General features: G+C 46.3%; 1 protein-coding gene across 2 annotated transcripts in view; it reads right to left on the minus strand.

The window, feature by feature from the left end:
• Positions 1-555: 555 nt before the first annotated feature.
• The window catches only part of SERTAD2 (SERTA domain containing 2), a 111,952-nt gene continuing 98,143 nt past the window's right edge, over positions 556-14,364 (minus strand). For both annotated transcript variants that reach the window (XM_061211344.1, XM_061211343.1), the window contains exon 2: positions 556-5,787. In XM_061211344.1, the coding sequence (XP_061067327.1) occupies positions 4,848-5,783 (936 nt within the window). In that variant the 5' untranslated portion in view covers positions 5,784-5,787 and the 3' untranslated portion in view covers positions 556-4,847. The remainder of the gene's footprint in view (positions 5,788-14,364) is intronic.

The following is a 14,364-nucleotide window of genomic DNA, read 5'->3' on the forward strand; positions in this document are numbered from 1 at the left end:
AAACAAGCAGGTGGCAGTGAAGAGCAGATAGGAAGCAGATGCAATAACTGGAGGCGAGGGGGGGGAAGAGGGTCCGAGCTGGGGAAGCTGTGGTAAGTTCGGAAAGGAGGCGGCGGAATCGCACCTGGGAGAAGGGTGATGAGGCCAAAGAGAGGCCCAAAGGGGAAGGACCAGCCCCGTGGGGGGGAACGAGGCTGGTTTAGACCCACTGAGCGTGAGATGGCAAAGCTTGGCAGATACCAAGTCCAGAGCCTGGGAGAGAGGTAGGAGCTGGAAATACGTTTTCAGAGTCCAGAGTGGATTAGGAACCCTCGGGAAAGCAAGCAGGAGTGGAGGCTCAGCAAAGAGCTGGAAAAAAAACCCCAATGTTTAGTGAGAGTTGGGGGAGGAGGCTTGAGAAGGGCCCAAGAGGCAGGGGGAGAACCGAGAGACAGGGAGAGGGTGACAGCACCAACTCCAGCACAAGCCGCGGGCAGACCGTTCCCTGATGCGGGCAGCCGGTGACACATGAGCTGCTTGTGCTCCGGGCAGAAGGAAACTGCAAACACGCCTCTCTCATCTTTTAACTGTTTATTGTATAATATAAAACTACAAAAGTAAGACTGCTCATTTCCATGTACATTTAATCTGTCCAATTGTTTAGATTACAGCCCAAACCTACATGTGAATACAACCATCTGGGTTCCGATGTAACGTCTAGTAATATTGCATAGAAAAGGCACAGCTCTCAGGTCTGTGGGGGAAAGGTTACACCTCCTGTTTGACAAAAGCCCTCCTCAAAAACCATGCACCAAACATGTCACTATGTACACCTTTTCCAAATCTTGGTTGTTTGCTCGTATGGACCAACTTCCCTTCCAAACTTGTTATCCCCAAAAGACGTCCAAAATTTTTATTGGCTTTGTTTGCAATAGCATTTGATCCTGGCTAATTTTCAAGAACCATTTAGACTCATTCTTAGAAGCCCTGAAAACAACTGTACAGAAGCAGGACGCACACACCTCGCTGCCATTGGCAGTTACTGGAAGTTAACCATTTCCAGCCGAAACAGGTTAAATATGCTCTTTTCAATTATTTTCAGAAAGCATATAAAGGTCCAATTTGTAACAGCAAGATTTTGAAATTAAGACAATTCATACAGAGAATAACAATCGCTGCACAAAGTAGAGTCTCTCTCTCTCTCTCTTATTTTTTTTTTTTTTTTTGCACCTGTCATTTGAGAAGGCTGCCCTGCGGATTCATAATTCATTGTTTACCACAAAGGTGGTTAATAAATTTAAGCTTTAAAAATGATCCGTAAGTTGACACTTTGGCTCTTTGGAGTTTATTTATTTAAGAAATTTCCTTGATCGATCTCAGGGCAGCTGGGACACTCCAAGGGGCTATGGCAATAAACAGCACAATTGAGAAAGACACTCCGGTGGAGGCGGCTCTGGCTAGTTCTCACCCTTTGGTGTGAGCGAGGGCGTCGGTGTGGATGCCCCTTCTGTCATAAAGAGAGAAAGTGCGACTAAAAAAACTTTAAAAAATATCAACCCTTTGATGCTTGATTTTCTTAAAAATTTGGAGGTATTAAAACATTCCTCATCCATACTTTTTGCATATTTCAAATCGACCCATATTAGAGGAGAGAGTAAAAATGAACGTCGACTGTGCATACGATGAGAAGACCCAGGGGTCTGGCTCGGACCCCCTTTTAATACAGATTGACATTCCTACAGGAGAATAAATTCCTACATACATTCTGCACATGTTACGATCCAGATGTTGTTAGAGCGCCACAGTAAAATAAATATATTTACACAGAAAAAAAGGAATAAATAACTTATGAAAAAAAATCACTTCAAATTCAAAGCTCTTATTATTCTGCTCTCATCTTGTCACTTCATTGCACATCACTGTCAATAATTGTCCTCTCCCAGCCCCACCCAGCATGTCTCTCTGTCTCTCTCGTAAAGGCACCTCAAACTGCCTGCCTGACTCTGAATGCCACAGGATGTCCTTTAGAAACGGGAAGGCACTGCTGCCGGGTGGCATCTGGAAGCACGTCCCACACTCAAACTGGGACTTGGAGATCACACACAGGCTCACGTTCTTCCCTGTCGGGACATCACTTTGTAAAAATAAGACACAAAGATAACTGGAACACTTGATGGTTTTGTTCTTTTGAAAAAGGGCCACTAATTCCCCACGTCTTCCTCATTAGACCTTGAATATCAAGAATTTACGGTGAGGGTGTCCAGAGAATTAAAAAGCATTTGCGTGCTGCTCTTGGGGGTTTTTGTTTTTGATCCTGAAGCCCAGCCTTACAAATGCGGGAGAGTCAGAGAACCACGTGTGGGCAACACTTCGCTGTGCTTATTTGAACCGCTGCCCAACATATGGGATTTGTTTAAACACACGATTTGCTAATCCAACCGAAGTACAGTTGTTCTAAGTTACTATCAATCAGTTTTTAACAATGGCAAATCAGCCGCCTTACCCTGTTATTGTCCGGAATAATCAACGCTATTGTGCATGTACACGTATGTGTATGCGGGCGGCATGTGGAGAGTCTGCCAGGTCCTTGAGTTAGCAGAAGCATGGAGTCTGGGCGGACTTGTTCTCTACAGGAAAAGGAAGCCCTTCAAACGGACAGGCACGGTGACACCGGAAGCATCTACAACAACCCTCACCTTAACTACATGGTCCCTGGTCCTATCAAAGGGAATGACACATCTGCAGTAGTAAGAGGTGTGTCCGGTGGAGGGTGCTTGCTGGAGAACAGTGCAGTTTGATCGGTTTCTCACTGCTCGTCTTTAGCCTTTAAAAACACATTCAAGTTGGCGGGGGTGGGGAGTAAATCAGAACGTAGAAAGATTTAATCATATCATACACGAATCTTTTGCTTAGATGAGCAGTTCCTTCATCAAAATGTATTTGCTTTGCCATGTGTATTATAAAAATAAAACTATCTATGGCTTGTTTAAAGTGCCATTTTATAAAGCTGTCTTTTTTAATTGGCCAGAAAGACTCAATTTTATCCATGGCAAGAAGTGAGCAGAATTGGTGACTGAATATTGACAAATGACCAACAACAAAGACAACAACAACAACACAAATCCCATAATTTAAAAATTCTTAAATAAATATAAAAGTTATTCCTAAAGAAGCCACCTGCATTTCAACAATATAGGTTGTAACCAGCTAAAGTACCATTGGAAGAAAGAAAAAACTGAAACGGAAAGGCCATTAACAATTTCGGCAACAAGCATGATACATTGCAAACGTTTTAAAATTAAATGTACACCGCTAGGAATAAAAAGCTAGTTCTCAAGTTCTCCTGGCAGAGAGAGGATGGCAATGGGGGAGGAGGGGAACATGCATAGAAAGTCCTATCTGTGTATTTGGGTAAAACAGCCTTGTAAAGTGTAGTTAAAGCAGTTGATTTAAGAAAGCAACCAGATCGGAGGCCGTGACGTAATGGGACCAACTCCAGGTTCAGGAGCCATGCGTGTTACAAGAGTGCATCCTAGGCTGGGCCGAGGAGAGCTGGGCTCACTGTGGTGATCGTGAAGATGCCATTTTCAGCACTTAGCAACAGAGGGAAAGAAAGCTCTAAGGAAGGGAAGCAGGAAAAGACAACAGAGCGACATGATGGATGCCTTCTGGGGGAGAGTTCCTTCCTGACGAGCCCTAAGCGTCGCAACAGGGTTTAGTTCCATGAAGAGGTCGGTTGCTTTTCATAAAATTTTGTTCGTGTGTAAAATTTCAGGTCTTCATAAAAATTATGCCCAAAAGGGAAAGATCTGGGGTTTTGTTTAAAAAAATAAAAACAATTAAAAGCGCAGACTTGGCATAAATACAATGAGTACTTGATAGCCTTCCCCTCCAGAGAGAGAGCTAAAGAGAACCATCACTTAAACCCCGAGCTCCATGGCCACCTCCCGCCAACTGCTTAATGCAAGTTTGATGAGCAGACGTGGCTCTGGCTTTGGAAGTCACAGTGCTGGCGGGTGTTCATGCCAGGGGGTCGGTGCTTGTGAAATCTAGGTGTGATATCTCCTGGCCCTTCTTAAAGCGCTGTGTGTGTGTGTGTGTGTGTGTGTGTGTGCGCGCACGCATCTGGGGACATCAACTGCGGATTGATTTGATCCAATTTTCTCTTTGCACCAAACACATATAAAACATTACAACTCTATAAAAGTACAAGTGCAACTTGTACATCTGAAGTTTGCAGGAACTATGTGAGCAAATCCTATCAAAATAGCTATCTCATATGTATAAACAGCATTTGTTTTTAGAAAAACAATATCATAAACTGCGGAATCTGTACAAAAATATAAAATAAATTTGGGCAGCAGTTTCTAAACAGCCATGTAAATGCAACACTTACGAGGAGTAGTTAATGCCTCTAAAAAGGCTGAATTGCCAAGTCAACCTATACAGGGCGAAAATGCCGGAAAAGGTACTGAGATTATCTAAATAATATATATATATATTTTCTTTTTTTACCTCTTGCAATAAAACTTATAGAAAAAATAGACAAATATGCACATGCAATTTACAGCTTTTCCAACTTATTCCTTGTGCTTCACTTGAACTGTTTATTTTTGTCATTCCACATAGCGACATTGTCTTCAAATGTATTCTTTCCTATTCCCGGGGACTAGGTCTCTGAGGAACCACTCAAAAAAAGCATATTAAAAGTGGTCATACTTGGATGAAGGCACTCCAACTCTGCTCAAAGCAAAAACTAGTGTGATCCTTTTGTAGAATGTTCTTTTTCTCAGAAAAAGGCAAGCAAGGGTACATGCACAGTGCGGAGAGCTGTCGGGGTGCGGGGTGCAGGCGACGGGCCCCGGGGCTCAGGACCCGACCAGCACCTCCATGATGTGGTCCAGCTCCGTGAGGTCCATCTTGAAAGGCTGGCTCGGGGCGACGGGCTGGCTGCTGTAGGGGGCCAGCGTCTTGAGGAGGTCGTCGGCCGACACAGGGGACATTTTTGAGGATGTCCCCGACGCGGACGTGCAGGGGTCAAAGTCGTACATGGACGTGTCAATGTCGGCAAACAGGATGTCGTCCAGGGTCAAGTCTGTCAGGAAGCCCGTGGACGTGGTGATCTCAAAGTTGCCGGGCAGGGAGTCCATCAGTTTCGGGTCGTCGGGCCGGCCGTCCTGGAGCCCCTCGGGTCTCTGCGCGCCGGGCCCGCCGGAGTCCCCTTTCGGGTCGTCGGTGGTGGCCTCCGCGGCCTCCGTGGAGGTAGATGTGGGACAGAGCTCCTCGATCTCGTCCAGGGCGGAGGAGAAGCTGTCCTTTTCCGGCGGGAGGGCAGGAGGTGCGAGTCTGGCGGGGGCCGCAGGCTGCGCGGCCGGGGAAGTGCAAAACGTGTCCTGGTCGTCCTCGAGCAGTGAGGCGGGGGTGAGGCAGGCCTCCAGGGGCGCAGCGCCGCCCAGCTCGCAGGGCGCGGGCGCGGGGTGGCTGAAGGCAGGCGGCGCCTCCCGGTAGCTGGAGCCCAGCGGGTCGGCGGGCGGCGAAGAGGCGGGGAACGCGGGCCTCAGGCTGCCCTCCTGCTTCAGCTCCTCCTGGATCCGCCTCAACATGTTGTTGATGAGCACGGTCTTTTGCAAGCTGGGCTCTGTGAGGGGCCTGTGGTTGTAGAGTTTCATAAGGGAAATGTTGAAGATAGTCTGGCGCTGTAAGGTGTAAGACACCTTGGACGGACCGTCGGAGGGGGACACGATTTTGCCTTCCAGCCCATCTTCATGCTCGTCAAACTTCCGTTTTCCTCCTTTCCCCAACATATATCTGCCAAGGAGAAAGGAAGGAGATGGAATCAATCCCACAAAAAAGAATTTCCACTGTAAAAAAAGACGCGGATTCAGAGGTCAGGACTCGGACTTGAGTTCCCTGCCCAGGGTTGGTTACAACAGAGGAATCATTGGGAAATCTACCTTTGTGTGCCGGTGGAGCAATTTTTATCACTGGGTAGTCTGTTGAATGTATTTCTTGAGAAATGTGTACAACACAGACAAGTTAAACGTTACCATGGAAACCGTGATTTTGACTTTGTGCTCGTGGGCTTGCGTTCGCATGCCTATGGCGTTACCATGCAGGTTCAACTTCCCTCCCCCAAACAGATCTATTTTTAAAGCCCAAGAAAACACTGACAATGCTATGACCTAAACAGGTAAAGGTATCATAGATGACAGCTTGAACACACCTAGAACGATGAAAAGAACCCAGTTGGAGAAAAGGGAATATGTACAATTTTGGTAGAACTGCGTGTGCTTTCAAGACGCCGTTTCCTTCCTCATCACACATAGAGCCTTTCTGCCTGTTTGGTGACATGTGGCGAAGGGCATGGACTGTGTTAAGTGACCACAGTGATTGAGCTGCCACTGCTTTTCCGTCTAGAATCAAGTGGAGGAAGGTGGATTGCCCAGCCCAAGTTTTCCCGTGGCTCAATTTCATCGCATGCAGCCATGCCTGAGTGCAACTGGACTAATTTAAAAGAAATTTGCTCTGATTATAAGCATTGCTGTTTGGGTACTCGACACATTTCTTAAAACAATACCTACTGTGATTCCAGCCGGGATTTCAAAGAAACAATGACCTCCTATCTCAGACCTTGAGCATTGGGGAATGGGTTGGATTTTAACTCCTGCCTACCTCGCCTGACACGCACAGCCTCGGAGGTCTCCTTGTGTGCTCTGGCCTGAGTGAAGACACCCTCAGCTGTCTGTGCCTTCAGGAGAGTGGTCCTTCGTCTCAGAACTTCTACCAGCTAAACAGCAATCACAAGTCCACCAGCCTTTGACTCAGAGACCTCACTTTCCAACCAATGAATCAAGAAAGCTGTCCTTACGCCGTTGTTCAGACCAGCAGACATGCTTCTAATCAAGCCAGGCCCATGCTTGCTCCCTATCCCCTCTACACCACTTACCCACAGGCACGTGTTAATGCTCTCCTCAAGGCCACTCACTCTTTCTGATATCGTCACATACAAGAAAGTGCTTTGTAGTTATCCAGTTTTTCTTCTAAAGGCGACTTGCCTTTTACTGAATGGCCTCCTTCAATCCTTTAACTCATCCCGCATCTATGCTGTCTTGGGCACTCTGCCAGAAAGTGGGTAGTCCTGCACAGGAATAAAGCTTGGTCTTCAAGGGGCTGAACATCTTCGCGGACACATCATTATCATTTTCAATTAGGAGTCTCATCCTAAAGGAATCAGGCTAACCATAATAAAACTTCCCAGAACTTCCTCCCAAGGCTTTGTGAAAGAAGGCCACGCTGCCCCTCCAGGCAGACAGACATGCAGGTGGACACAGAGCCTGGTGCACAAGTCCCACTCCGGGTGACTGCCTTCATGTGCCTCAGTCTCCAGGAGAGAAGGACGAAGACAGCTGCAAGCCATCAAGTCAGAATCAGCTTGAGAATTTGTTAACACTCATAAAGAATGTGGAGTTGCTTGCAGGAAACACTTTCCCTCACTTTGTAAACATTAAGAAAATGGCTGTCTATCACTAGGACCAAAGACCAGTCCCATAATTAACTGTTCTCTGAGGCAAGGAAGGTATGATAGTAACAACTCCCTTATCTAATGCTTCACATGACAGAAACATTTCCTACTGTTCAGTGCTAAAAGTCTCATTTGTATATACACTTTGCACAGAACATTTCCTATCTGAAGTATCTGTGCCCATGTAAACTTGAGTGTGAATCAGAGAGGAGGTGACTTCATTTCACATTACAAAACACTTTCTACTTTATGCATTAGAAGTATTACCGGACAACTGTGTTTTGAAACAGATAACTGTATTCACATATATGCCATTTGTATTTGTTTACAATTTAAGCATTTAATGTCACTTCTAGAAAAACTCCATTTTTACCAAAGAGCTCACCAAATGCATTTAATTATCATATAAAGCTGTTATATAATCTACGTTATATGCTATAATTTGAATGTACCCAATACATCCAAACACGTGCCAGAGTACACAAGTGCACACACACACACACACACACACACACACTCTAAAACAGTGTTTCTCAAAGTGTGGTCCATAGATGGAAACAGTCTGTAAACTGTTACTAGTTCATGATGAGGTAAGTAGAGATACTGTATTGTTTAGAAACTTTTACAGCAGATTTACAGAGTAATTATATCTCTGTAAATACAATTTTTTAAAACGAGCCTTCTATTTTTACATCTTTGTACTCTTATTTCATTTTTCTAGTAATTATTTTTATCATGTTTTACTAAAGTATCAGTCTATAAGGAGGAAAACACAAATAAGATGGTCCTTCATCACAAAAAGTTTGAGAAGCACTGTCCCAAAATGTAAACCAAATACACACCTCAAAACAAATTAGTAAGCTCGTTGCCACTTTAAATTTTTACTGGTTTTCTGGAGAAGTAACACTTAGAAAAGACAACGTAGACTTTTCCTTTCTTTTAGTCATTCATGCAGAGCTGTCTTTTAAAGACTTGTTGCCAGGAAAAAACAACAGGACTTTTTCAATAACTCATACTTCTCTAGAAATAATCACCGAGCACACAGAACTTAAATATTTAAAAAGCACGTGGTACTATAGGCATTTAGCAGAATTCCCATTGCTGAGGGAGATCTATGGAGATACTTTTCAGAGAGATTTCAACATGAGAAGCGCCTAATTTCCAATTAGAATGATCTAGCTGGTCATAGCTGTGTGATAATCGTAATGATTTAGGGAAAGCCTGATAAGACATTCGTAATGCTCTCTGGAGGGGGACAGAGGAGGGCCCGTGTAAGCAAAATCCGTGAGCGGGAATAGGCAAGACGAATCGAATCTTGGATGCTTCTCAAATGTGTAAATAAGGACTCATGATAGAGTACGGCTCAAAGCAGGTTTGCCTTCATTTTTCTATTTCATTTTATGAGGCAAGACTGCTCTACACACCCAGTAAGATTGCAAAATGCACACAATCCTGACTTGTAATCTGACGTCTATCTACATTTTTACAGAAAGGAGTGAAAAACAGCATAGTAAAATCTAATCCACATTCCTACTTAGAACGTTAACGTTAAAAAAAATTTTTTTAATTTAAAATTTGTAAAAAATTAAAGTTTTCCCAAAGTTTGCTTAACATACTGTTGAGAGTCCCGCCTGCCCACGTTCAGAAGAGGCCTCCAGCTCCTGGAAGTGGGAGGGCGGTGAGAAGGACCCTCACTCGGTGCTGTGTGAATGCCACACCTTGGAGCAGACACAATTCAAAGAAAAGACAAGCTTCGCAAGAACCCGAGGGCCAGGCTGCCTGAAGCCTTCTCCTCCGGCGCGCTAAGACAACAGCAATAGCTCTTCTGGCCATTGGAGAGGCACGAGACGTTTTAAAAGGCCTCACTTGGCTGCAGCCTGAGGATGGAGCAGTGGCTGGAGCTCATTAGGGGCTTCAAGCTAACAAGAGGGAAGGGGGTGTCTGCTGTCCCTGCCCGAGAGACCCCTTGGCGGTGGACCTGGACACCGGGGTGGTAGCCTGTAGTTCACCAAAGGGGGCCTGTGATAAGTCGGTTTCCAGGCCACCCCGAGGCTTGGCGCCCCACTTTGCCTCCTTCCTTGGCTTGAGAAGACCCAGGCCCAAAGCTCATGTCTTCTACCCAATCTTTCAGTCAAAGGCCCAGAAGGGGCCCTGAGCTTCAGGGCTGGTTAGAGATCCCCACATGGGGGAGTGAGGTGGGTGCTCCCTCCCTTTCCTGCCCACCCAGAGGGGCCTAAAACTAACCACAGCCACTCTTCTATTGAATATTCACTGGCTCTTAATATAAGGTTCCAGATAAAACACCCTCCCTCCCCAATAAGCTTGTTAGAAACAAACTCCTAGCATTCTGATTTGCTTAACGTAAATTTTGCCAAGTAGTAACTGCAGCAATCTAAGTTTTGAAAATAGAGACCAAAACTCAAGGGTAGCAATACAAATGAACACTTCTCTGCTAGAGTTTTCCAGGAAGTTTAATAGTGAATAAAAATCTCCAGATACTAAACCTGGCTTTCAGTTGTGCCGCTTTCATTAGGAAGGACCCTGCCCCCAAAAGCTACAATCCGCTTGGGCAGATAATCAAAAGTAACATGTCACTGGGAGATTCCTCAGAAGAGAAAGAACCAGAGAAACAGGAGAAGATATTACCTATTGGGGAGTCTGCAATTCCAGATTCTGAATGACTCCCACAGCAAGGAGTCTGAGAGATTAGTACAGACTGAGGTGACCAGGGGACTTCTGGGGATAGGATCTGAGGTTTCTGTTTAAGGCAGGATTGTCTCTCAATGTCGGTTTCCCACCCCAGACGGTAAGCCCTCTGAGGGTTTCAGACTGTTCCGTTCGTCTCTGTGTCCTCAGGTTAGGGCAGTCCCTGATACACAAAAGATGCTCCAGAAATAGTCACTGGATAAATAGTAAATGGAAAGAATGAGAAAAGACACTGAGGGACAGCCAGAGAAGGACTGTAAAACAAAGACAGAGATGTGTGTCTTTGGCTCTGACTGTAAACTTGGCATGGGAGGGAGGGTATGACACAGGGGAAGGTTGAACGAATCTCAGAGGGCACAGCTGTACAGGGCAGGCCCTGGGTAAGGAGATTTGTCAGTACCCGAGGCACAGCGGGTGAGCAGGGATGCCTCTCTCGATCTTTAGTTCTCAAACTTGGGTGAGCATCAGACTCACCGAGGGGGCTAGTTAACACAGAATGCTGCCCCCCCCCCACACACACTACCCCAGATTCTCATTCAGTCCGTCTGGTGTGGAGGCCCAAGATGTGCATTTCCATCAAGTTTCCAGGTGACGCTGCTCTGCGGACCTCATTTTGAGAACTATGACTTCCTTTTTTCCCCATCCAGCTATTTCATATGTAAGCCTGAGAATATCTTTACTCAATTAAACTTGAGTCTAAAGGGCTTCCCTACTTGTGCCTAAGCAGGTAAGGAAAAAAAGAATGAGCAGCGTTTCTGTGATGGCAACTGACATTAAAAAAGAAAGACTACATGCAGAATTAAGATGTCTTCAGCTCAATTTTAATGATAAAGCTCAGCTTCTCAGACTGATATATCAGATCCCACCTGCTCACTGGGGCCTAGATTCTTCTTGCTGTGATCACAGAGTGAATGGCAGTGAGGCCTTATGCCCAACGTCCAAAGAGAAACTGGAATAGTACCTATGTTTTAAAAGGGAGCATTTCATAGCTTTTATATTTTTTAAGGCATTATGGGAAAAAAATGCAAACATTAAAAAAAAAAACCACAAGCAATCAAAAAACTTCTTTTAAACTCAATGTTTTTCAGTTGTTTAAAAGCTATGTCTTGGAAAAATTTTTTAAATCACTCTCCTTTAATGTTATTTGAACTGTCAAAATAAATGTTATGATTTTTACATTAAGAATATTAAATCTACTTTTGCAAACCACCACTTCTGTCATCCCCACTAACAACAACAAAATCCACTGCTTTAACCTGCAGCCCTCTGTGGCCACCAGTGCTTCCTAGAGGCCCAGAGCCTGGTGGCCGCTGATTGACAGGTGCACGGAGGGGGCTGTGTGGCCCCTGCGGGCAGCATCACTGCTTGGGCTTGTGAGAGGCCCAAACTGGGAACCCTCCTCTGCGCACCACTAGGGCTGTCTTTCTGACTCGCTGCGGGTCAAAAAAAGACGCAAAAGACTGCATTATGCTTCAACTCAATTCATCCCCCCAAATAGTGATCACCCCAGATAGAAGGAAAACCCTCCACCTCATTCTACTCAGTATCCAAGGGAATTAATGTTACAAAAGGCATTTAAAAGAAGGTCAAAATTGATAGCTTAGTTCCAATTTCTGAAGGGAGGAAATGATTGGGGAAGGTATGACCAACCACATGATCAAAGAGGCAGCTGAGAGCAGAGGCAAGCGGCCGGGGAGGGAGTGGAAATGGCTCCCAGCTCAGCTCATCCATCCAGGCGGAGGGATGCTGGTCCACACACAGAGGTGGGGCAGACAGGGGAGATCCCAAAAGACATTACTCCGAAACACCTCAAGGCCGAATGGTTTGTACTTTGTGTACATTTTCAAAAGCTTGTTCACATTTCCTTTTGGAATAGTAAGTGACAACTAGAAATCCAGGGCTTTCAAGTGTAGCAGGCTTCACGACTAAGTGACGTACTGTCTCAACAGTCAGTTAACGAGGCAGAACTCAGCCCTGGTGTCTGCTGTCGGGGAAGGGTAGTTACTAGTGGGGCCCTCGGCTCCCAAAGAACTGGTCTCGTTCTACGTCCTCACCAGGGTGAAGACCCTGGTGCCTGCTTTGGGATGAGTCACTGGTCTGCACACTTATGCCTGTGTCACTAAGTTAACATCTCTCAAGTGAAAGGCTCCTAATCCAGAGGGTCCCCAATCTCCTCAACTACACCATCCTGTGTGGCCACTGGTGTGATTACTGGTTGCTGAGGGGTCCAGAAGTGCCCATGCTGACACTAAAAATCATAAAAGCGAGGCATTTATGGTAATGCCAATGATTCAGAATGATGACTTTTCCTCATGGATCTAGCCAATTGGAAGAAAAAAGAAGCTAAGACAAGACATGTGACGAGTGTCTTCAAACAGGCTAGCAGAGGCTATTTCCTCACTCTGACATCCTGAGCCACCAAACCCAAAGTCCTGTAAGTGGAAACACACACATTCTTTCAGTTTCTTTTGGGGGCAGTGGAAGAAGAAAGGAGTGCCCCTGGCAAAACTACTGAGTGTGCGACAGTCTTCCAAGAGCAGAAGAGAGGCTGGTCAGAAATGCTGGTGAGACAACTTCTGAAACAGAATATTCTCATCTCTCCTCTCCTCACCCCATACACCTGCCTTACAATGCGCCCTGGATCCTGCTTCTGAGGTGGTCCAAATGGAGAGCCTCTGCTCCTAACCAGGACACCTCCCACCAGCTGTGGGCGAACTCTGGGAAAAGGCTCTTCTGTCAGACAGTCACACAGCAGCTCCCAGGAAGGAAGGAGAGGCCCCATCCCCCTTCTACGGGGAGAAGCCAGGTTTGCTTAGACAACTTTCCACACTGTTAAAATATTACACCTTAAAAAACACCCAGGACTCAGAAATCTGATAACACCTATGCTTTTAACACCCCTCCTCCCCCAAGTAACAACAGAACCCACCAGGAGAACAGAAAGGCCACCCTGAAGGGACATGCTAGGTGGTGGTGCTGGCAGATCGGGGAGAGAGCTGACAGAAAGGGGGGTCAGCCTGCAAGGATCTCCCAGCGGGGGTGTGCTATGCGCTGTGGCCGGTGCAGTTCCCCCAAAACCGGGGTGGTGAGCCTCCAGGAGGCGCTGTGGGTCAGCACTCCTGCAGACCCCAAAGTGATTGCCTCTGGCCTTAGGGAATGGCAGAAACACGGGCAAAATTCCAAAAGGGAGGGCTTCCCTGCTGGCGCAGTGGTTGAGAATCCGCCTGCCAATGCAGGGGACACGGGTTCGAGCCCTGGTCCGTGAAGATCCCACATGCCGCTGAGCAACTAAGCCCGTGTGCCACAAGTACTGAAGCCCGCGCGCCTAGAGCCCGTGCTCCGCAACAAGAGAAGCCACCGCAATGAGAAGCCCGTGCACCGCAACGAAGAGTAGCCTCCACTCGCCGCAACTACAGCAACGAAGACCCAACGCAGCCAAAGATAAATAAAATAAAATAAACAAACAAAAAAATTCCAACAGGGAGAAAGCCTCTGCGTGTTTACAGACAGGGTGAGGACTCCCAGAAGACAAGGGTGAGTAACTGAACACCTAAAGCTGCCCGGAACGGGGAAGCTTTTTTTTTTTTTTTTTTTTTTAAACCCAAGCTCATCCAGGATGAGGTCCCTGCAGTAACATCCATGCTAATTGGTAAGTAAGACAAAGCCTTCCCTAACAAATCAGCAATGTAATTATGAAGCCAGTCACTAGATCAAGCCAGTTAGGCGCGCTCGGCGCGGCTCCGAAGCTGTAACCCGACACCACTGTTTGCCGCGGCGCCTCCCCGGGCTCTCCGGGCGGCGCGGGGGACTCGGGCTCGGCCGCAGGCACTGCACGGCCGCGTAGCCGCGATCAGGCTCTGCACTTGGACCCGGACCGCCGCGAACAATCCTCCTTGCTTTCTTGACAGCGTCTTAAAGCCTGGGAGACAAACAGAAATTAAGCCAGGAAGGCAACTTCGAAGTCAATTAAAACAACAACTTTTACTGCTTGGGGATGTCTTCCTCAAGTCTACATTTTAAGAAACGCTAGCTTTCCCTCTCAGGATTTTTACACACTTCTATTGAATTGAAGACGGTTTCTGACGCTGCTGGTTTGTCAAACATCATATTTTCTCTCGGAAAAAGAAAAGGACGTTTAAAAATGTTGACAACTAACT

Source organism: Eubalaena glacialis, chromosome 14 (assembly GCF_028564815.1).
Source record: "Eubalaena glacialis isolate mEubGla1 chromosome 14, mEubGla1.1.hap2.+ XY, whole genome shotgun sequence".
NCBI classification, from domain to species: Eukaryota; Metazoa; Chordata; class Mammalia; order Artiodactyla; family Balaenidae; genus Eubalaena; species Eubalaena glacialis.